This window comes from Toxotes jaculatrix, chromosome 15, assembly GCF_017976425.1.
Source record: "Toxotes jaculatrix isolate fToxJac2 chromosome 15, fToxJac2.pri, whole genome shotgun sequence".
Lineage (NCBI taxonomy): Eukaryota > Metazoa > Chordata > Actinopteri > Toxotidae > Toxotes > Toxotes jaculatrix.
In genome coordinates this window covers 10,173,856-10,198,797 of record NC_054408.1, presented here as the reverse complement: position 1 = coordinate 10,198,797, position 24,942 = coordinate 10,173,856, and the positions used below count along the sequence as shown (strand labels likewise).

At 40.4% G+C, this 24,942-nt stretch overlaps 1 protein-coding gene across 1 annotated transcript; it reads right to left on the bottom strand.

The window, feature by feature from the left end:
• Window positions 1-1,467: 1,467 nt before the first annotated feature.
• rpe (ribulose-5-phosphate-3-epimerase) lies at window positions 1,468-9,049 on the bottom strand. The gene is made up of 6 exons (XM_041058039.1): window positions 8,885-9,049; window positions 8,428-8,507; window positions 8,159-8,298; window positions 2,997-3,131; window positions 2,285-2,371; window positions 1,468-2,179 (listed from the first exon to the last, which is right to left on the bottom strand). The coding sequence occupies exons 1-6, from the start codon at window positions 9,004-9,006 to the stop codon at window positions 2,057-2,059; spliced, it is 687 nt and encodes a 228-aa protein (XP_040913973.1). The 5' UTR covers window positions 9,007-9,049; the 3' UTR covers window positions 1,468-2,056.
• Window positions 9,050-24,942: the final 15,893 nt, after the last annotated feature.

Genomic DNA, 24,942 nt, shown 5'->3' with positions numbered 1-24,942 from the left:
TCCTTTACTTCAGTTAAAGTAGCAAAACCACTACGTAAAGGTGGACACAATTTTAACTACTTTTACTACTTTTTATTACTTTTTTCATATTTTAAAAGATTATCATATGTTTTTTATATAAAATCTTAATGTGCAAAGCACTCATTTACTATCTTATTATCATACAGATTACAAATGAATGTAGCCAAGTAAAATGTGAAGTATTTACCTCTGATGTTGTGGGGTAGCAGTACAAAATAAAGTGATGGGAGAACTAAGAGGAGAATGGCCAGACTGGCTGGAGGTGACAGAAAAGCTACTGTAACTCTTTATAACTGGTGAGCAGAAAAGCATCTCAGAATGCACAACACGTCGAACCTTGAGGCAGATGGGCTACAACAGCAGAAGACCACATCGGGTTCCACTCCTGTCAGCCAAGAACAGAAATCTGAGGCTGCAGTGGGCACAGACTCACCAAAAACTGGATGGTTGAAGACTGGAAAAACGTAGCCTGGTCTAATGAATCTGGATTTCTGCTGAGACATGCAGATGGTAGGGTCAGGATTTGGCATGAACAGAATGAATCCATGGACCCAACCTGCTTTATGTCAATAGTCCAGGCTGTTGGTTTTCTTGCCACGTTTTGGGCCCTTTAACACCTATCAATCATGGTTGAATGCCACAGCCTATCTGAGTATTGTTGCTGACCATGTTCATCCCTTTATGGCCACAATTTGCCATCTGCTAATGGCTACTTCCAGCATGATAATACACCATGTCACAAAAAGCCACAAAAGTCATCACAAACTGGTTCCTTGAACATGACAGTGAGTTCATTGAACATCAGTAGCCTCCCCAGTCACCAGATCTGAATTCAAAACACCTTGGTGATGCCATAGAACAGGGGATTCATTCCCTGTATGTGCAGCTAACAAATCTGTAAAAATGATGCGATGCAGTCACTTCAACATGGACCAGATTCTCAAAGGAATATTTCCAACATATTGTGGAATTCATGTCACAAAGAACTGAGGCTGTTTTGGAAGCAAAGGGAGGGATTACCCAGTATTAGTATGGCGTTCCTACTGTAGCGCTCGGTGAGTGTACATGCAGATAACATATTCTTCATGTTTAGTCTTCTTTAATCTTTCCTGCTTGCAGTTCCACTAACGGTTCTGTCTCGGAATTTTATGACTAATTAATGAGTAATTGTAAATCTGACTAAAATTCAAATTTCAAACACACATCCCCACACTGGATTATATCATCAGATAATTGGTCTACCACATCCAGTCAGAACCAGCAGCAGCCTAAAACTGACATGTTACCATTAACTGACCTAAAGAGCAATGATCTCTGGGTGTAATTCAGTAAAGTGCTGTGTAGTTATTAAATGCAATTTCTCTTGAATTTCTGGACCCATTTTATTTTTTCAAATTTGTTAGCACGTACCACATTCAAGAGCACTGCAAATAATCCACACGTCACTTCACTTGAGTCTTTTTAATCTGCAAAACCAAATCTCAGTTTTGTAGTGTATAGTATTCATGCTTAGTAGTACAGCAAGAAGTTTGTGAATGGTCTATTTTATCAAACAGTTTTATGTATGAAACATGATTTGAGGTGGAAATAAAAAATTACTTGCAAAACAAAAGATATACTAAACACAGAGCTCAATGGGTCTTATTATTTCCATAGTTAATTTATTCTTTCAACTTATAGTATAAGTCAAAACAATATTCAGGAATGTTTACAGATGTGAAATCAGCGTAACCTCAGCTCCAGTCTCAAAATGATGAGACTCACTTTGACTTTACTGTTCAGAGAGGAGAGACTGAGGCAGGACAGTATGAAGTTCAAACAGTTTTGTAGAGGCACGATGCAGCTTCACTCACATCAAAGTGATTTTAGATTTGGCCATCAGCTCACGCCTCCACAGAAGTCTGTTGCTCTGAGTGTAACCCCCGACCTCTACCCCAGAAATGTCCGTATTGAGTCTGTTCCACTGGCTTCTGTGGTATGTTGCTGGGACGGGCAGGTAGAGCGTCGCAGTGGGGATCTCCCCAAAGAGGACATTTCAGCGGTCCAGGGAGCGTTTCTGGATTGCTTCGGCCACCACAGTGCGCAAAAGAGCGATTACAGAGCGAGGGTCGTCGCTGCCTATCACAGCGCTGCCTGACACTATCATGTTGGCTCCTGCCTGGAACAAATACGAGAACAAACACAATATAAGAGAACCTCAAAAAATCCAATCAAGAGTCTTTAATTGGTTATTTGAATAGGCTGTTTTACTTGTATTCCTTACGTCTGCACACTTGTGAATGGTGTCAGGCCCAACCCCTCCATCTACTTCAATGTCTAACGAAGGAAACTGACTCCGCAGCCAGCTCACCTGGTCACAAAAACAAAGATCAAAACCTCCTTAACACAATTTCTTCCACATAAATTTCAGACATTAGTAGCACTACAAAGAGAGACAGTGCTGCGGTTAACCAGACTGTAATGTCAGACAAAATTATCATAATTTGTTTAACACATTTCTTTCAGGGCTGTGAGCTGAGAACACAATAATTGTTAATACATTTTGTCTGATCTATCCCACATCATAATTTGGTTACAGATCACCTATCAGGAGTGTAAATGCTTTGTCCTCCCCTAACAGATACCGTTAAGATGCAATGAATGGGCCATGGATCTGTAAATACATTGGCTCCAAGTCACAATTGTCAATTTGTTTATGTTTCCTCCATAAGTGTGATGACATGCTTATTATATTACCAGTTTAGGAGTGGCACACTGTGCAAACTGTTGTATTTTTGTCAGTACACTGGTATGCATTAGGTAAAAGCCAAATTTATCATTTATGTCATCTCAACACTGTTATCTTTATTGTTTGATAATTCTGTAGTAAAGAGATGCTGATTTACTATATTAGTTTAATATGTTATAAAAGCTTTAAAGCCTAGTTTGTGCTGTAGCTATGCTATTTTTTTCTTCTCCATGCAGTTTGTCCTTACCTTGGGCATCATGTCCTCCATGAACTTCTGTCCTCCAAAGCCAGGTTCAACAGTCATGACCAGAGCCATGTCGATGTGGTTAGCCCAAGGTGCCAGCTCTTCAACTGTTGTACCAGGTTTTATGGCCAAACCCACCTAAAACATTTACAGTGTTAACATGAGTTGTTCTAAAAAAACAGTCAACTCACCACTCTTGTGTGCAGCTGATGCAAACATCTCTAATTTTCCAATTAATGTCATTTTGTACAAATAGTAATACAGATTTATCTGAAGGTCTTTTCAGACTAACCTAACTAATATGTGTGATGTTCTTTGTATTATGAATAAAACATCGAGAAGTATTCTTTTTGTGCTAGCATCAGCCAGCAGTGTTTACTTCAAGCATACACTCCAGAACACTTCTTCTGTGTAACCATATACCGTTTACCAGTGCTATAATGATGTTCAATCGCCCCCTATGGGTAGCTCATTGATAGCACTTATCATTACATCCCCCTTCCAAACAGGTAAGTATAACAACCACAACTTTTAAGTACTGCCACTTTGTAAATCTTAACAGTCTTGAACATTCAACATGTCATCTATAGTGCAACAAACTATATTCCTTAGCACTTAACTTTCTCTGCAACACAATATATATATAACACATTGCAAATAAAATGAATTTGAGCTCATAGTTTAAATCTCTGACCAAATCAAATGAAGCTCATATACTCAAACGTTTACAGCTCTTCACAGCTGACACAGCTCAAACAGTCACTAACACATTGTAGAACAGCAGTTTTAGCCCAAGTGAACAGTTCATTCTTGTTCTTTGAGCCTCTCAGGAGGTTTCCTTGGTCTGGTAGACCTTCTCAGTGTCTCAGGTATTGGGGAAGGTGAAGGAGGCTCGCTGTGGTGCCCTCTGGTGTGACATCCTCTTGTTGTTCAGATCCAGTCTCCTCAGCCTGATATTCAATGTCCTGAGTCTTTAACAGACTCCTCCTGTTTCTTCTTAACACTTGTCCATTCTCTGTCTTGACAACAAATGACCTGGGTCCTACTTCCCTGAGAACTGTCGCTTTCCTGTCCCAGGAATCAGGGCCCTCAATCCTCAAAACATCCTTTTCCTGGATAGGTTCCAGATGCCTTGCTGTCTTGTCATAGTTCATTTTCTGTCTGTGTTTGAGTCTCATCCTTTTGTCAGTCAGCTTGTTGTTGTGTTTGTTATCATTGTCTCTTGGAATTTGTGGAAGTGTGGTACGCAGCTTGCGATGCATGAGCAGCTCAGCAGGGGATGCTCCACACTCCAGAGGTGAGGCCCTGTAGCTTAGAAAAGCCAGGTAAGGGTCAGTCTTACTGTCTATTGCCTTTTTTAACAGTCCCTTCACAATTTGGACCTTTTCTATCTTTTTCAGCCTGTCCATTCGCCTGTGGATACAAGGGGCTAGAGGTGATGTGTTGAAATCCATATTGCTTTGCAAAGTCACTAAATTAAATAAACCGCAGTCATATTGTGGGCCATTGTCACTGACAACACACTGTGGGATTCCATGTCTGGCGAAAAAACCTTTCATGTGAGTGATGACAGACTGTGCTGATGTACTGGAAAGCTGTGCAACTTCTGGATAGTTAGAATAATAGTCAATCACCAGAAGATAGTCCTTGCCATGCAGATGAAACAAATCGGTGCCTATTTTTTGCCATGGTGCTGTGGGTAGGTCTGTTATCAGCATCGGCTCTTTTGTTTGCTTGTAGCGATGTTTGAGACGTTTCACATTTCTGTATCATCTCCTCAATATCTTTGCTGATACCAGGCCAGTAAACTGCTTCTCTCGCTCTCCTTTTACATTTCTCCACACCAAGATGTCCCTCATGGATACGCTGTAGCATATCCTGGCGCATGGAATGTGGAATGACAATCCTGTTGTGTCTCAACATCAGCCCATTTACCATACACAAGTCTGCACGCACTGAGTAGATCCCTGGACAGACTCCTTTTGCCCAACCGTTTTGGATGTGGTGGGACACTTTCTGCAGAAGGGAATCTTTTGCCGTCTCCTGTACAATCTGCTGCAACATGGCATCTGATGTTGGGAGTGAAGCAGTCACCATGTTTACGTGTGTTTCAGCATCCTCAGTTGTCGAACTGGCCAGCATGTCACTGCTTGGTGCTGGTGCTCTTGATAAAACATCCGCCAAAACAATGTATTTTCCTGGCGTGTAAATCAGTTCAAAGTCATAGCGCTGCAACACCATCATCAAGCGCTGAATTCTGGGTGACATGTCATTGAGGTTCTTTTTTCTGATTGATATGAGGGGTTTGTGGTCAGTCTCAGCTGTAAAGGTTGGCAATCCGTACACATAACTGTGAAACTTTCCATACCCAAACACTAAGCCCAAAGTCTCTTTTTCAATTTGAGCATAGCGTTGCTCGGTCTCGGTCATTGATATGGACGCATATGCTACAGGTTGTCATTTGTCTCTGTTCATTTGGAGCAGCACAGCTCCCAAGCCATCTTTTGGGGCATCAGTGGAAATTTTTGTTGGCTTTGATGGATCAAAAAATATGAGGACTGGTTCCGTAGTTACAGTTTCCTTTAATTTTTTCCTCTCTTTTTCATGTCGAGCAGTCCACTCAAACACTGTGTTGTGCTGTAGCAACTCCCGGAGGCATGCTGTCTTGGAAGTAAGATTAGGAATGAACTTTCCCAGGAAGTTGATCATTCCCATGGCTCGCAAGACACCTTTTTTGTCAGTGGGGGCAGGCATGTCCAGTATGACTTGCACTTTCGACTGATCAGGTTCCACCCCTTCACTTGTGATCTTGTCTCCCAAGAACGTCATCTCTGTCACTCCAAAGAGACACTTGTCTCTATTCAGTTTCAGGCCATTCTTTTTGACTCTCTGTAAGAGTTTCTCCAGCCTTTCGTCGTGTTGTTGGCTTGTATTTCCCCAGACAACCAGGTCATCTATGTAGACTCTGGTGCCTTCCAGACCCTCTATGATGGACTCCATCGCTCTGTGGAAGCTCTCCGGCGCTGATTTAATACCAAATGGGAGCCTCAAAAAACAGTAACGTCCAAATGGTGTGTTGAAAGTAGTGTACTTGCTGCTTTCTGGGTCAAGCCTCAGCTGCCAAAACCCATGTGAAGCGTCTAGTTTACTAAAAAACTTAGCACCAGCCATTTCACTCATTATCTCCTCTCTTTTTGGGATCTGATAATGCTCTCGTTTAATATTTTCAGTTAGATCTTTGGGATCAAGGCAGACTCTTAAAGCACCTGTTGTCTTTTTCTTGACATATGTGATGGAGTTCACCCAGTCTGTGGGCTCTTCCACTCGTTCAATGACACCCATTTGAGTCATTCTTTCAAGCTCTTTCTTCAGACCAGCCTTGAGTGGCGCAGGCACTCACCTTGGGGCATGCACTACCGGCACGGCATCATCCTTGAGCTGAATTTTGTAAGTGTAAGGTAATGTCCCATGTCCTTTGAAGACAGAAGGAAATTTATTGACAATGTCTATACTTCCCTCACACTGTTGGTGTTCCTTTCTTTCGCCTTGTTTGACCACTTTCATGTTGTCCTTGTTTATCTGATAGATCCTCTTTACTAATTCTAGGTCTTCAGATGCTTTGTCTCCTAGGAGTGACTCATGTCCATTAGGCACAATGGTGAAAAACATGTTATGCTGTTTGCCTTTCGCCTTTCGGTCACTTTAAGTCTGCATCCACCCTTTGTTTGTATTGGCTGGTTATTATATGCCTTCAGAGGTGTGACTTTTCCTGTGAATATTTTAGGCTTCTCATTCAGTGCCTTGAAATCCTTCTCACTGATCAAATTAGCTTTAGCCCCTGTGTCAATTTTAAATGTTACAATTGTCCCATTGACTAACAGTGGAGCAGTCCATTTATCATCTGTGACTGTACTTACAGTTTGGCCTGTATTGATTATTTTTGAGGTCTGTGTGCTGACATCTTCATCCTGTGACACCATCTTAATGAAAAATGTTTCACTTAGATCATCGCTGTCATCAGTGTCTTCCTGCACTGTGTAGTCCTTTCTTCTTAGAGAGACACATTCTCGCATAATGGTTTTGTCCTTTACATTTTGCACGTTTTTCCATAGGCAGGGCATTGTCTTGGTTTGTGTGTTTCACTGCATCTCTTGCAAGTGAACATTTCTTTATCACTGGTTTTAATTCTGTTGTCATTGTTTTTAAATTTGCTGCGTGGCTTTCCTTTCATTGACACTGCATTCACTGTCCCGTCTTCTTGGTGCACTGCTCCATGAGCAGGCTCTCTGAAAGTCAGTAGATGTTGTCGGGCTAGCTCACTGGCTTGACTTATTTTTATAGCACTGTCCAACGTGAGTTCTGTCTTCCTCAACAGTTTCTCCCGGAGTTTCTTGTCATTAGTTCCAAACACTACTTGATCTCTTATCATAGAGTCTCTGAGATCACCAAAATTACAGGATTGAGCTTTAATCTTGAGGTCGGTGAGAAAAATATCAATTGACTCACCCTGGTGCTGTAAGCGTGAGCGAAAGACGTACCTCTTGTACGTTTCATTTTTCTTCGACAGACAGTGCTCATCAAATTTTTTCATGACCTCATCAAACTTATCTTTATCTTCGGGTTGAGTGAACACAAAAGTGTTGAAGACCTCTATTGCTTCTGTGCCGGTGATGGTAAGCAGCATGGCTATTTTCCTTCCATCTGCCCGTTGCTCCACTCCAACAGCTGCAACATACAGCATGAACTGCTGTTTGAAAGACCTCCAACTTGCATCTACGTTTCCAGTCAGTTTCAGCGGACTTGGCGGTTTTATTGCATCCATCTTGTTGCGTCGCTTCTTATTCTTCACCCCACTCCTGGTACCATGTGATGTTCTTTGTATTATGAACAAAACATAGAGAAGTATTCTTTTTGTGCTAGCATCAGCCAGCAGTGTTTACTTCAAGCATACACTCCAGAACACTTCTTCTGTGTAACCATATACTGTTTACCAGTGCTCTAATGATGTTCAATCGCCCCCTGTGGGTAGCTCATTGATAGCACTTATCATTACAATATGTAGTTTCTTGAATAGTTCTAAAGATATATTTTACATTTAAACTCTTAATTAGTGAGATTTTACTGAAGTTGGAATTCCATTCTGCCTCTTGGAATCGTTTTCTAACCTTCATGCCACTCTCTTTTATGTCCTTGATGAGATTCCCAGGGTTGGTAGTGGCCTCCAGGTGGAATGTGTACTGGTTGGCTCCTGCTGCAGCCATGGGCTTCACCCACTGCTCCGGCCGAGACACCATCATGTGCATGTCTGCAACATTCACACTGTCACACTACTGTACTGCACTACACAGCAGAGGCATTCGTGATTCAGTTCAATGGCTTAATTGGATTAAGGTTTGTAAAGTCTATTATATGTGAGGGTGTGTTTCATTCTCACCAAAGAAAGGGTCTTGGCCTACTGACTTCCTCAGGCACTCTACCATGGGATGGCCAAATGTGATGTTGGGAACAAAGTGCCTTTAAAAGTGAAAAAAACAACATACATTTACCAAACAGCTGTTGAAATTTGCTCGTCTTGCACAAACAGCTGCAAAGCAACGCCTTGCGTAAGTGTAGAGAAAAACATGTCTAAATAAGCAAGCAGAAGGAAAACGCCTGTTTAGACTTGGAACCGAGTATAATGTTTGACATCCTGAGGTTTGGAAACCCTCTTCAACAACACACTTAAGCCAGAAAAATCCGGTTACATAAACATCTGCTCCCTCAGCTTAACTTCTGGCAAGCTAACATAGCTTGTTGATATTAGCCAACTTTAGCTCTCCCGCACTGAACTTACTACCGGCTTGCTAGTCGCTAGCATGCTAGTTCACCTAACAAAGTAGTGATAAACTGACCCGTCCATAACGTCGAGGTGCAGGTAGTCTGCCCCGCACTCCATCATCCGCACACACTCGCTGCCCAGACAGGACAGGTCGCTGCTCAGGATGGACGGACCGATCTTCGCACTGTAAGCCATGCTGGTACTGAGGCTACTGTCCGCATGCAGCCAGACGGCTAACACCAGGTCACCTGGTACAACTTCCGCTCTTAGCCTTCAAAGTAAAAGCCGCAAGGCGGGCCTAAAGGTGTAGCCTGTATTGGAAGCTAATAAAAAAAAGTGAAGGCATAAAAACAGTCTGTGATGGATCGTATATAGTTTATGGGATAGCTTTATAAACTTTTGACTTTCTGAAGTCACCTCTTTACTGTTGATGCTGACACTGGTGTTTGACGGGTACTACTTAATGCAGCTGTCAGTTGAGTACCTGTGAGTTGTCTTTGTCTTAAACTACTCACTCTCAAATATTTGTCTTTTTGCAAAGTTGTGCATCTGGGCCTCCCACTCCCTTTTCTGTCCTGGTTAAAGCCAGTTTGTGCTGCTCTCTGAAGGGAGTAGTTAACAGCATGGTATGAGAATTTAAGTTTCCTCGCAACTTCTCTCATTGAATAATCTTCCTTTCTAAACACAACAATGGACTGACAGGTTTCTAAAGAAAGCTCTTTCTTTCTGGCCATTTTGAGCCAGAGTGAGTGGTGCTGGGGCCTGCAGGCTCCCCCAGAGCCTGTGTGCTCTCATCTTATAGCATTCACCAGGAACAGGAGCATGGCTCGTGGTGCTGGGGCCTGCAGGCTCCCCCAGAGCAGGCCCCACAGAGAACAAAAATGAATTGCCGGGTCTCAGGAGGATATGATGATCATCCCATTGGCCAGCAGATTAGTTTCACAGATAACAAGAAAAGTAAACAAAACAAATAATTAAAGTCCTGATAGTTTTTGTGATTTAACCGCATTTATTCTCATTTAACAGTTGGAATTTCTGAGGAGAACAGCATGCTTCATAGATCTGTTGAGGAGCTGCAGTTTCATTCAGCCTGTATAGACAGCACCCTGACTGAGGGTGCTGGCTAGCTTCACTGAGAGTGTGGGAGCCCTTACGATTCACTGAGCAGGTCATCAATAAGACCGAGCTCATTCTTTTGAGCAGATTTTCTCATCGACAGTCAGTGTCTTGTTTAACTCTTAACAAGGCTTAATTTATATTTGTATTTGGCAGTCAGTGGTGGCCAGTAACAAAGTACATTCATTAGGTGGTTTCAGAGAGTTAGAAGTTTCTGTGAATGCATTGTGGAAACAATATTACAATGTACAAGGAAAAAACAAATGAAAATGACTAAAAATGCATTGCGCAAAACTGCATTCTTTTGCCAATTTTATCTACCATCATTCACATTTAACAAATAATTTCACTTGTTAGAAAAAATAATTCTACTTATGTATGTTCTCCAGTGCACATTTCAAATTTCTTTTTCCTGCAGGCTTCAGAAGTTTTATTTTGAAGGCAATTTTGAAATTGCTTCCGGTATTACTCTGGTATCAGCGGGTGGTGGGTAGCTTGATAACTCTCTGGCCCACGTTCTCGAGTCACTCTTCCGTTTTCAAAATAAGACAATACCGGTTTTTAAACACTAGATGGCGCATGGCTTATTCAAGTAATGAACTGTCACTCATGCAGTCTGTGTCTCAGCCTTACATGGTGGATTTAATTTGAATGGCTGGGTGTTGATGGAGGAGAGGATTACAGCAATAAAGCTTCCTGTCAGTTTGTCTCTCTATGGTGCTAAAAGTGTGTGAATGTTTTTTGTCTTCTGCATAGAATAATTAACTACAAAATATTCCTGTAATACAGCGGTTCTTATAATGCTCGTCTATTCTGAAAAAGAACAATGACAAAGGCATTTTCTGAGAAATTGCAGCAGACTTCTCTGTTCTTCTTTGGGGTTGTTTTTTGTAACACGACACTCTGTTGGGTAATAATGGGGCACAGTTTTGTAATTGCTGTACTGTGTTTAGTAGGACACATTGAGAAGTAATGTGGGACACAGTTTACTTAGTGGTGTATAAGGCATAAAATTGTCGAATCTTTTGAATCCTTGATCAGTTCCAATTATCCAGAATGCTTTCTGTCTCTATTTTCTCTCTGCATTTGGCCATTGATTTCATGCTTTGATGCCTGTCTGAGATTTCACAGACTTCTGCTTGTCAGCCACCTCTCTCCATCTGTCTCTGTCACTCTGCAATGTCATTACTTAAAATATACACCAGACAGATAGTTAAATGGCCTCAGAGGAAAACTTTTTCAAAGATGGTGTGTGAGGACACCGGTTTTAACAGAATGAAGTTGTATGGGCTTTAGGAAAATGGGTTTTATTGATCCGAGCAGTTTGCTGGAGCTTGATGGAGAACAGGTTAGCCTGCAGGGTTATTACTGTTTGCCAAAGACCAGTGATGAATCTGTTCCTCAAAAGAAAGTAAACATCTCACAGAAATGAAAAAAAGACCAGTAGCACTCAATTAGAAAAGCTTATACTGTCCCATATGTCACTTGACACCAACTTAAAAATGAACAAATGATAAAACAGATGGAACAAGAAAATAGGCTTCCAATTTAAAAAATCTTTAAATTCTATAAAATACTTATTTGCAAAACACATTAGTCCAGAACAATCCAGTTATATTTAATAATGTTATGAATGTCATGCCATAACATGTCAGTTTGATCATGTGATTTCATATTTATGGTTAGTTGACTCAAGTTTGTGTGGATAGCTTCCAGATGATGAAAAATGCAAGTTTTAATTAGTCCCAGATGTCTCATAACATCTGCATAATTTATACGCTATGGTATTTTATCTCCTGCAGTTTGAGGTCATTACTGCTCCTCAGAGATAACGTTTGCAGTAGTTTTACTACACATTCAGAGTTATTCTTCTTTATCTGACTTGTTTGTCAGCATCATCACCTTGGACACAGTTCACTGAAAGTGGTATGAATGTTTTTCATATGAGTGGTTAAGTTGCTGTGATTTATAAGGAGCAGAAGGCTCTCTCTGCAGCACTCTGCTGAGCCTCAGCCCACAAAGAGCCTCACTCATATACCCAGATTGGCTAAACAAAATCTGACATTTATGAGTTTTGCCCACGTCTTGCATTACTGCGGCAATGTTGGAAACACTGGTGGCCTGGCATACTCTGGCAGACCGGAAGACATGATATATGCAATTTTGGAGCAGGGTTGAGGCAGAGTAAGTTGGCGTCACGCAGAAATGGGGCCAACATGAGTCTCTGAGGAAGGCCGTAAAAAAGCTTCAGGCTTTTTTGTGGACCACTGCCATAGCTGCAAAGGGGCTGAGTTTTATGTATCTGTCCATACAAGAGTCCCTCATGGTGCCTCTCTGTAGACAGTGTCTCTCTGATACCTGAGAGAAGAGTTGATGGGAGAAGGAGGCAGGCAAGATTCACTGCAGCTCATTCAATGATTAGTTATCTTTTTAACAAAGGTAGTTGGGACAATATTTTGAGCAAAATGGAAATTCAAGTGTGTTTATGTTGTATGTTTCCACTGCAGTGATACACTGCCCAGCCTGGTTGATGCTTTTATGTTTTGTCTTTAATAGGGCTCATTCTTTTTCCTGCAGCTGATAGCAAGACACATTCATCACCTTTACTGCAAACAGCTTAAATGCTGTGCACATCCTTTCAGTCAACCTCAGGCTTCTGTTTACCGCAGGTCCCCATTAAAGACACCTTTTTTTGGCTTAGTGGAGGAGGAACAGCTCAGGAATGTGACTTGCAATCATTTTCAAGATGCTATCAAGCTGTTCTCTACTGCTCATTGTTGACACATTCTCAGTTTAAATACACTCCAGACTATCCTATACCAGCACTGTACTGTCAAATATTTTCACAAAGTTTCCCAATTACATTGACGTGTTCAGAAAGAGAAGAAGAAGAATTTTCCAGAAGCAATATGAAGAATAAAAAACAATTGGAAGCAAAATCTGTTGTCATGATCTGTCAAGTTTTCGTTGATTTTGAGTTGCATGAATTCCGTTACTGGGCTTACAGTGTAGAAAACAACATAAATACCAGCTTTTAACTGTGGATTGCATTTAAAGTTTTGCCACTTTTGTAACACCATCTCATTTTATTTGCTTTACATTGTAATGACAGAGCGTGAACCGCTTCACAGATTTAATGGCAAAACTTTCAGAATTTATTTGAATGATAAAGATCCAAAAGTGAGTGTATGTACTGTACATTTTCTACTTCTTCATGGTGTGTGAAATATATTCTGTGATCCTAATGAGCTTGTGCATAAAAGATTTCTTGTTACATGCATTCCTGCATCTCAGTCATCTGTGAAGACAATTAAAAAAAAAAGTCTTTTAATTCGCACGTTGACACAGTTGTGAGCTGATGCTGATAAAAGTTGAAGCCTAATCAATTCCATTCCTGGTCTACTAAATTAACGTGTGTTCATTTTCATATGTATTAGCTGTCGCCATTTTTAGGAATTTCAATTTGTTGAACTGCTCCTGCGGTTAATGTATATTTTTCAGTGAGGGCATTTTTTTAAATGAAGACTTTTCTGTTTTTTCACCTCAAAGTGTACCCTCAAGGTTTTCAGCCCTTTTTCTCTAAGTTGGCACCTGTCTTCATCATCACTCTCTGTTATGTTCCTGTGAGTTTAGATTTAGACTTTACCGGTAGCTAATTAACAGCTACTAAGCAGTTTGTATTCAACATGTCTGAACTTGTTTAACAGGTTTTTGAAGTACATCATTTGCCAACAATGAATAAACTAACTGGTAAATCAAAGGCCTGCTCAGTTCCAATGAACAACTTACTGAAAAACAACCTCCCATTTTACAATTGCTAATCTGCAGGGGAAATGGTGTGTTGATTTCATATAGGAAAGAATTCCTATGTGTGCTCTAAGTGCAATTCAAGATGTGTACATTTGCATTCAGCACTATGTGAGCTGTAACCTTGGATAAGTTGGGTTTGTGTACCCCTTGACCTCTGCAATAAAAATCAGAACAGACACAGTGCTGCTGTGTTTTTTGTTTTTTGTTCTGTGCGCTGGTTGATTATTAAGAACTTGGTACAACTCCAAACGTTTCATGTATTATCTTGACTGAAACCTTCCTCCTGCTTCCCGCCTGCCGCTGACTCCATCCTCCTGTGCAAACAGATAGCGATAAACTAGCTTCTTGTGATGATCAGAAGGAGAGTGTGGAACATGTGTCCTCTTGGCCTTTATGTCACCGTGGTCAGGGTCCATAAGTGGAGAGGAAAAGGTGGGGTGAACGCTACCTCCCTCAGTCCCACAGACAAGTTTCTTTTCCTGTTGGGTGGGGGGAGATACAGGGAGCATGTTAATGTGTGTACCTTCACTATGCTCAGCGGGGAAACTTTAATTTTGCGAGTATTTGATGGCGGGATATCCGTGTAGATGGAAGAGTAGGATTAGAGATAAACACGGTGGGATTGTATCCACATCCTGGAAACTATAACTTTATAGGCTGTCAAAGTTTTGATCCAATCAGGCAGGTATGTAAAGGCAGCTAGACAAGAACAAAGTGCTAGAAATAAGTAGCTTTATTGAATTTAAAATATAGTTTTACTTTTCAAGGCCTGCTCTGAAAGTGTTAAGCCTTGCCCATCGTACTTGCAAAGCTCACTAGATGTTGTATAAAGGCTTTTCATTTCAGTGATGCACTCACAGGGAATGCAGTAGCCACAAAGACCCACCATGGCCCCCGGGTCTGCAATCATTAACCTCATAAAAACGGAGACTTTGGAATGAGGAAAATAAAAGCTTTTTTTTTTTTTTTTTAGTGTATGTTGGATATATTCTGTCACACCATTAGAATTTTAGTGAAGAGGTCCTTTAATATAAACATATTCATATGGTTAGATGTTGTCTCACTACATGTCCAAATCAGCATAACCAGCTTTATGTCTGTTACTTAAACAGCGTTAAATCAATTTGTGTTATGGTGTGTATTCTTTAACATGACCTCAACTTATGTACCCTGACCACAGCACACTTCAGAGCGCTAGTGACCAATCTTTAACGGTAATTGCCTGTGAAAACGCCCTCTAGGGAGAAATGGACCCTTCCTCCAGTCATAATTTAGTGCTTTATGGTGGACAACGTGTCACTTCAAAGGCCAGAAACTTAACCACAGGGGCACAGGTGACGCTTCAAAATGACAGTATGGGGTTATGAAAGACAAAAAGACAGATTTATTCAAAACAGTTTGTGTAATTTAAGACCTGTAGCCCACCGAGCAGGTCTGTTTGAGCAAAGCTTACCTCCTGACTTCATAAAAAAATCTAATCCACCTGATTTAATCTTTAATATTTGAAGATTGTGGACAAGGGACTGCTGAAAAAACACAGCAGGGTTTAATATTAGAGCGCAGGGTGCAGGGGTTTGGTTTATGAGAACTGGAAATCCATTTCTAATAAAACAGCTTTCCGAGATCAGACAGAGAGATTTTTTCTATATTACATATGGTATTTTTGATATTCATTCTTTTTTTTTTTATTCAAACTGGTGTAAGCCTCTATTTGGTACCTTCTTCTTTGGGCTTTTTGCTATCAACCAAACTCCATGTTCTGCTCAAATATTTCCCTAGGAAATGATGAATTACTTTTTTTGCATTGAGAACATTCAAATACACATACATATAGTGCACACACACTTATGTTAAGTCTTACAAAGCTAAAGCAAATCTGGCAACAAATCTGAAAGTAAGAAGGTATTTTGTCCAACTCAGCAGCCTGGCCTGCGTTCATATGCAGGCTGAAATGTGAATCATGATGATTTTCTCCTCTGCCGAGAAGAGTATTAAGTACTTGTAGAGCTAAGAATACAATATGAGCATCAGCTGCCGAGCATAACTCAGTTGTGAAAAAAAAAGCTCATGTAGGAAACTGTTTGGCACTGAGGGTCCATCTCTTTCTGAGAAAACAAATTTGTTGTGGGAAAAAAAGTGAGAGCATTCACTAACACATGATCCAAGTAGGAGCATGAATCCTTACCCCATCTGGTGTTTCCAACAGCTGTTGGACCCACTGCAGAGTGTGCTAAAGAGTCAAGCAGCGTCAACAAATTCCCCACAATTCTCGGTGAAGAGTCATTTAGGGATTTCAACTGCAGCACACTGCAAAGAAAGTAACTGGGATGCACACAGATGCAGTAACATACACATGAACCACAAACCATGATCATCATTTACACTTTGAGAGGTCATCAAATTCAAATGTAACATCAGTTTGACTGTCAGAGGAAAATGGCTGCGCTGAACAAGCAATGAAACCTCAGTAGAATTGTTTAAAAAGGCATCTCATCCATCTGATAATGTACCTTGCCCTTTCTAATCTTGTTTTTGTATTTTTATGAGGTGGGCAGATGACTCAGCTGACATGGATAATGTCACTTAATGTCAGTGTATTTCTGATGCATCTAACTCTCAGGCACTTCAGCCATCAATGCTAAATGTCAGGTTTTCAGAATAAAAGGGTAGCGGCTTTCTCTTCAGATTCACCTTTGTTTATCATAACCTTTATGGACTCGGGCAATCTCACTGAGATCAAGATCTGCTTTGCACAAGAGACTATGATTTAACAACTAGACAGGGCGATATTCTGCAAAGAGGAGGCACATCTTTCCAAATATTCTCAAACCTCAATATTTCATAATGTCAAAAAGTCATGTGACATGACGTGTCAAGGTATTGTGCCACCCCTCCTGTGAGAATATCCTATAGTGGATTTCTGCTAAACTTTATACTCCTTCTGAGTCTTCCTTCCTGGCAGTCAAACATGTGAGTGCTGTTTTCAGGGGAAATGGCTCAAACCATTAAAAAATGGCCCATGTGAATTATTTCAATGGCATATAGACGCATCCTGACAAAGTCTTGTCCCACCGTCCAATTAACCTCACAAAGAGAATGGACGGAAGTGAGAGCAGGAGTGTGATGGGTTACAGCACCCTCGAGACACAGATCTTTAGAGCACTTCAACGTTCCTACTACTAAGTGTTTTCATTTAGCCTTTAGATATCCTTTGAGGTATTTTCTCTTCTCTTATTCTGCTTTTCCTGCTGCTGGTTGGCAGCATAAAAGGCTAATATTGACTTTACTGATGTGTTTTTGTTTGGCATGGGAACACTTCAGGCTTTGGCTGGTGCTGGCCTCTTTGAGTGGCTTACCAGAGGGGCCTGGCAGATAGCCAGCACGTATAGCAGCTAATAATGGACTCTCCTATACTGCTCTGCTCATCAGATGAGAGAAGTGGGACTGGAAAAAATCAGCTATACTGGTACAGGCCACTGGATTTGGGTTAGGGCTCACGTACGTGCATAGCACTGCATTGAAGGAATTTAATAGACTTCCGAGATCAAACCTGTTGGTTTCCTGAAGCCTGAGTAAACAAGAGTGGAGAACAACTCATAACAACAAGGTTTTATCTTCTTTGCCAGGAAACATACCGTGGCATTGAGAGAGGAGAATAGAGAAAATATGGATCACAACTGAGAAGCATGGATCAATGGGTCCTCTGCCAACAGATTTCACGAGCTAGTCCATCAACAGGAGTGGAGGCACGAAAGGGAGTTCCAAAAATCCACGCGAGCCTTGACAAATCTTTTTCTCACTAATGCAGAAACTATCTGAGAGACAAATAGAAACACTGGCTGTTTTGGAAAAGATCCAGTCAGCAATGAAGTTCAGTAATGGAACAAATCAATGCTGTTTTTCAGGCTGCAGCAGGGTGTTCCCTCATTTGGGTTATGTAAGGTCAAGCACAGGAGAATGAAAGCTGTTAGTGGTTCATTAGGGTGGATTTCCCTTGTGTAAAATAACCGGTCCTGTGGGTAATTCATTTAATTACACAAACAACATGAGTTACATGAGTAACTAAGTTTAAGATTAACTTTTCTATTTGCCAACGGTTTGTATCATTACAATCGTTTTTCTAAGCAATAGCTTGAATTGTGAGCTGCAAAGACAAAGGTTAATAACACTGTCCAAAAAATGTGTTCTTTTATTTAATATATAGCATATATAGCAGATTAGGCACTTGTCAAAAATGTAAATGCAATACAAAATCCAGTACTTTTATCCTTCTTTTAACTGAAGTTATTTGAATAATGCATTAAACATTATTATTTAGAGCTTTAGAAGTGTTGAGACAGGATTTTTTTCTACCTTTAGATAGATCCGGGCTAGCTGCTTCCCTCTCTTTCCAGGCTTTATGTGAAGATATTTACTGTACAGTAAACATCTAACTCTCAGCAAGAAAGCAAAGTGTAGTTTGCCAAATGTTTAACTATTCCTTAATGAGAGTAGTAAAATGAAAGTAGACATGAGCCAAAATTGTGAATGCATTACAGACTTCAGTCTAATATTATCATATAGCCTTGTTTGAACCTAAATTACTGGAACATTCCTCACTGAATTATTTTTTTTTTAATCTAAAGAGATACTCCTTTGTTTTGGGGAAATTGCTTTTCTTGTTGTCTTACCAGGAATTTAGATGTTAAGATTGATATTGCTTTCATTTTATTTAGATGTTTCCACATATATTAACATAATGCAAGTCTTAAGAGACCACACACATTCTGCAATGATTCCTCAATGACCTGAATGCTGAATAAACAACCAACAAACTTTTACAAATTAAAGTCCTTATGTAACCATGTGGCAAAACTAAAAATGAACACAACATGCAGATTTGCCTGCAACCTTTCACTAATAAATAAGAACAAACAAAAACAACCACAGTGGTGCTTGTTTTATCTTGGTCCATATCTGTAGTTGTCATGACAGTGATGTAAATTTGACTTGTGCATTCCTGTGGTATTGAGACATTCATGGATCCCTGGCAGGAATTTCCCTGGCCCGCTCTCTGTTTTTTTCTGCTGGGTCCCTGCCCTGCCAGTGGAGGTGAGGGAAAGTTCAACCACTCCAAATCTGGAATCTGAAAAAGCATCTTAATTTTTCATATACACTAGTTTTCCACCACATAACCCCTCGTTTCTACCAGAGCCTCCTGCTTTGGCCTCTGCAGAGGGACTGGTTTTACCAACAACAAGCAGGATTTGTACCAGACACTACAGCACTAGCTCTGCGCCACCAAGTCCTCTTCACACTGGGAGTTTCTGAGCACATTCCAGTCTTCACTTTGGATTTTTGCACTTTGCACATAATTCAGTGACCCTCATAAATATTGAATTCATAACCCTCAAAGCTTCCAAACAGTCCTCTCACACCATGAACTATGTGCTCAGACAGCTGACTTGAATAAAATTCTTTTGGTGCTGGACTTCAAAATTCACTGCAGAGCCTGAGGATCGAATCCAAGACCTCAAAATTTCAGAGTTGGCCTCCTACTTCCTGAGCTATCTGAACAGAGACACTTGACCACTCGTTTTTGGATATTTTTCATTCCCTTTCCTCTTCTTTCTGCTGTGTTCCCTTCCCTGTTGTGTGTTGTTTGTCCTTGTATGTCTGTTTAGTGTGTGAGTGTCCTTGCCAGGGCGTGTGGGAGTGTGGGGACCTCACTTCTTCCCGCCAATTCTATTGCACAGCTGATTCAAATCCTGTCATCATTCACTTCCTGGATGCATATAAGGCCGGTTTGTGGAAGAGTCTACTTTGTATTAGTTTTGGAGCCTCAGATTGTTGTCTCTCCTGTGCCCTGTGCCCAAGCCACCTCTGGACGGGACACTGCCCCCCTCACCTCTGCCTACGAAGACCAAACTCAGTGCTCTTTGTTTCCCTGCTTGTTGCTTTTGCAAACACAGTTCATCAAAGTCTGACCAAATGGCACAAGGTGTTAGAGGACTGTTTTGAAAATTTGAGTTTGCAGGCTCAATAACTATGTAACTTGTTAAATTTTGATGTTTGACTTCCTGGGACATAGACAAAAAGGTCTTAGATACACTAATCAAATGGGCCTGACCAACTGGCTTTTGGACAGCTGAAAAAAACAAATAAACAATGACAGAAAATAACAAAAGTAGTTTTGAGTTTATATCACAAAAGATGACCTTAAATAAAAAAAATGCTATATTTCTTTTTTGTTTTTTTCAAAATGGCTAGAAATAGTGGTCCACACTTGGTCAGCATAGTCCACTGTTGGACTACAATACAAGTATATATGTTTGCGTGTCTTTGTGTGTCCATGTGAGTTTCACAGTGGACTCAGATCTATGTTGAATCCTTTGTGTAATACAAAAGCAGAATATGAGGTTCAACAAAATGATGAGCACATAAAGGAACTGTTGTGATGATTATAGTAGTGTCCGGTGGGAGTATCACTTTACTTACAGACAAAAGGTAACAGTTACATCTTCCAAATCAAGAGCTGAGACATTTCATTGCCTTGGCAACATTTCCATGTTCTGTGCTGGAATTTCTTTTAGCAAATAGTAACTTGTTGCCATCGGGGGCTAATTTTCATCGTTCTCTCCAGAGCTGTCCCCAAGCTGTGTTCCCTGAGTGATTTATGGGTAAACGTAGACTATAATCGACATCACCTTGAATGCATAAGGTTGTGTGAAATCTTCCATAAGTCTCTGGCACATTCAGCAAAGGCAAAGATCAGGAAAATGGAGACAGGGTTTGCAAGGGTGGGGCTCTTGATTTTCTTTCTGCGTCATTCCTAAGAAGCAGTGGTAAACATCACGTCCAGATGTTTTTGCAGGTTAGAGTGGACACTGTGACAGCTTTCCTGTGTGCCCCACAGCTTTCCTGCTATCACTGCTCCATAGTATCATACTGCTTGGAAAGATAAATCAAATCATATGATGACCTAAAAACCCATCATTTTATAAACACATGATTCTTTAAGACAGCTACAATCAATGTTATCTATTAACTATGAATTCAATGTGTATGTGGAGGCGGTCACTGCAGTTTTGCTTCTTCCAACAAAACCAACGGTTTTGTTTTTTTAAATGAGAATTAGTTCTGCTGTTTTTTTTTTTTTTGGTTTTTTTTTTGGGGGGGGGGGGGGGGGGGGGGCTGGCTCACACAGGTGTTTTCAGCAAATTAAGTTCTAAAAACCTGCAGTACACTACCCCAAAAGACAGACAGACAAAACTAGAGACTAGCTGGTATACATAGTGGAGCATTTAGGTGCTAAAGAGCCCTATTTTTCCCTAAGGATTTGGTGGACACCAAAAACAGAGCTGAAAGGAGAGTGAAAATGGATTGCAAATGAATTCTAAAGTAACTCAGTAAACTGTATAATGTAAAATGGTTGTGTAAATGTTTGCCAACATAATCTCCACATCAACCTCAAGGATAAATGTCAATATCGTGATTACAGCTTGTTTCCACAGCTCCCAAATGGATAAAAAACAGTTATTGCAGGTCTCAAGGCAGCTGTTCAGGTGCTGTCAGATGTCACAAATCAACAAATATACAATTCACCTAAGACATCCTCTCTGAGACCTGCAGGAGTGTGAGCAATTATGACTCTCCTTGGGCTACAGTGGTATCCTTTTACTTCCAAAGTTTTAACTTTATGCTGCTCCAGCATCTGATTTTGGTTGTGTTCGCACATTTGCTTCACTTTACAAATCAGTATTGTGTCCCAGCAGAGCGACACCCTACCACCACTTTCATCGCCATAACATTCAGGTTAAAACACTTACAACTACAATTGTTGCTCCCTGGTTCAACTGTGAATGAATGTTGGAAGACTTGACAAAAACTAAATCACAAAACATGATGTAATCAGGCAAAAGTTTACACATCACCGCCGGTGACAGTACTTCTGATACTCTCTCTGCTCAGATGACTTTTTTCAGGCAGCACATGGCAGCTATGTCAGGACCCCGCTGACTCCCTGACAGTGAAAGAAATGAGGTAATGCTGAAGACCACAGCAGTTCCTTATTCCTGAAAGCACAATGTCAGCTCCTTTATCTCACTTTCATCATGCTAGCGTTCCAACAGGCGCACACCCAGATACAAGATCATGCCCCCATCAATCATTTTTTAGGAAAGAAAATTTAGGGCCTTCCACAAGCCTTGGAAGTAAGATGGGAGACAGGACTCTAAAACACAATGTTGTATAAGGCGTGCTGGACAATTGAGAGCTGAATGTGGGAACACGAAGCAGAACATGATAAACTTACAAGAATACATACTTAATATGGTAAATAGTGTTAAAGCTGATGACACAAAAGGACTAGTATATATATTAAACTTTTAACTTCAAAGTAACCACTAACCTAGAATCACCCTTCAGCCTATTCCCTTCAGAGCAAACCTGCTTCCTAAAACTAAAACTTTTTATAACACTGTTGATACTAAATAAGTTCTCTCACCAAGATAAGGCCATGTGTCCTGCCATTTGAGAAGAACCAGGGAGTAATTCAATGTAGAACCGCCACTGTACACCACATACACAGAAAACAGCACACACATGTGCTCAGACACATCTGTGAAACACAAGTCGTGATTAATGTGACTAGAATTTGAAAGAAAGGGGCTAAGCCTTTGATATCTGTATATCTGTGTTTCCATTACAAGGCCACCTACTCAGCACTATTTATACACTGCACTGCAAACATAATCCACATAGGAAAAGTTGGAGGAGGGGAAGAGTCTGGTGAGAATGGGTGTAAAGTGCGGGGAAAATGTGCGAGGATTTAATTAAGAATGTGGATTAAGGACTGAAAATAATTACATAGCGTAATGACAGAGGGGGAGGTGTATTTTTAAAGCTGGAGCTATGAAAAAGGGCCACTTGTGTGTCCCTGCAGGTGACCTGCATTTTATGTGTATTTGTATTTGTCCACTCTTAGAGGTGGTCTGTGTGTGTCCAGTCTGTGGCCTGGTGTTGATCAGGATCGCTGCCTGTGTGTCCCAGCCATGGACCCCCTCTGGTGGGCTGAGGTGATGGATGATGCCTAGAAGCTCTGGAGCTGCAGTGTGTTCATGTGAGTGCTGTCTGAGCAGCTACTAGACAGTTATGGATGATGGATGGTTTTGAGTTTGTGTGCATGTGTGGATAAGTGTGGGTGTGAATGAATGACAGCTTACTGATGGCTGTTGTGTTTCAGTTGTTATTCTAGCATTATTGATTACAAGGTGACAAGCATGTGAAGGAAAGCTATTTAATACTGTAGAAGAGAACAGTGAAGCACGCCTACACGCACCTCCTCCCTGAAACTTGTGTTTGTTCAAACCCCCCACTTCTCCTATAGAATTACAAACCATATACCACGCATAAGGGCAGGATGGAAAGCCCAGCTTGGGTTGCAGCCTTTACTTGTGACATATCGACCTCAATGAAAATGTTCATCCATCAATCTAATATACAGACACGTATGAGTTTACAGAACAGACCAAAAAAATTAAAGAACTTTGCCACTGTTCATCTGGTGAAAACCTATTTTTAAAAAAATACTTCTACATGAAATAAAACAATTAGTTTTTGTTTTGTGTAGGTGGGTGCTGTACCACGTACACATCTTGACTTCACCATGGTTTTTCTCTTCTTCTGTGTAGTTCCCTTATTAAGAGATTTTTCCTGATTAAGAATATTTGGTATCTAAAACTTATTAGCTGTAACCCCCCATGAAATAAATCACAACTGAGAGTCTATACTTAAGAACAGTGACGAAATTTTGACATCAGCATGCTAACAATAACATAACGCTAACATGCTGATGCATGTGTAGTGTTTACCATCATCTTAGTTTAGCATTTTAGCATGCTATCATCAGCTAATTAGCGCTAAACACAAAGTTGATGGGAAAGACAAATTACAACAAGTCAGGGGATTATCAAAGTTAATGCAATTTATCCTGTTGGGGACATGTGTGTGTGAACCAAATTTTGCCCGCTAAAGGAAAAGTCAGAACATCACCAAAGTCATTATAATTCATCCTGTTGGGACGACAAATGTACAAAATTTCATTCACCTAATAAATGTTTTGGGTCAAAGTGGTAGGCCAACCTTCAGACTATTGACATCAAATAAAGCAACACAACTCGCATGGCTAAAACAATTAAGTAATGGGTAAGTTGAATTATGTTACTGCCTTACACCAGTCTTTAATAAACAAAGTAGCAAAACAAGAATCACCCAACAGGGGAAAAAGGTTTAAACAAAAGATCAAACCAACAAAAAATCACTCTTGAGATACAAGGGCTAGGTATGGACACTGGTTCACTTGACATGGGACAAGACCAAATGGCACAGAACAAAGGGAGACGCAGACAATATATAGACACAAGGTAATGGGGAACAGGTGGAAACAATTAGGGCGGGGAAAACAATCACACTGGCGGGAAACAACAGGAAGGGCAAGCAACCTAAAACAAGAGGAGATAAAATTTCAAAATAAAAGCAAAATTCACAGGACAACATGAACACGAGACAAAACATGACAGATCATTACTTCCTGAATGTGACCTCAAAATGAAAGTGCACAAAAACATCATGTTCCTCTGTAATTTTACTTCCTTTCATGTTTTACCTTTCCTTTCTTTGACAGGGTCTTCATTTTCATTAAGGGGGTTTCCACTCAAATTAGAAAATCAGACACAAAAGACGTACATTCCCTCTATTGCTCTTTCCATCTATCTTTCCTATCATCTTTCTGGCATTTTTTTTTTTGGGATCCAAGCCCCAAATTAGGGTCCTTTGATGTTTCATGTTACTATGGTAACTTAATTGGACAACGCTGCAAGACCGTACATTTTGATTCAATGAGATGACATGCCACTAAAGAAACTCTGCCAGCTGGGTAATTTCTCCATGTCTTCATATTGAATAAATGTTTGTCCTTTGTACTTGGTTAATTCCAATAATTTTCTCTTATTTCTCAGCTAAAAACAAAAAAAAACTTTAATTGGTTAATCCACTTCGTGTCAGTTCAGGAACATTAATGTAAAATAAACTTACATAATGAAAGATCATTTTTGCTTATTCTGTACACTTTTAAGAAACCAGACTGATTTATCACATCTTTACCAAATTTCAGATAAATGGCCTCCTATACTGGTGATATTAATTGCTACATTAGCTATTTTAGTG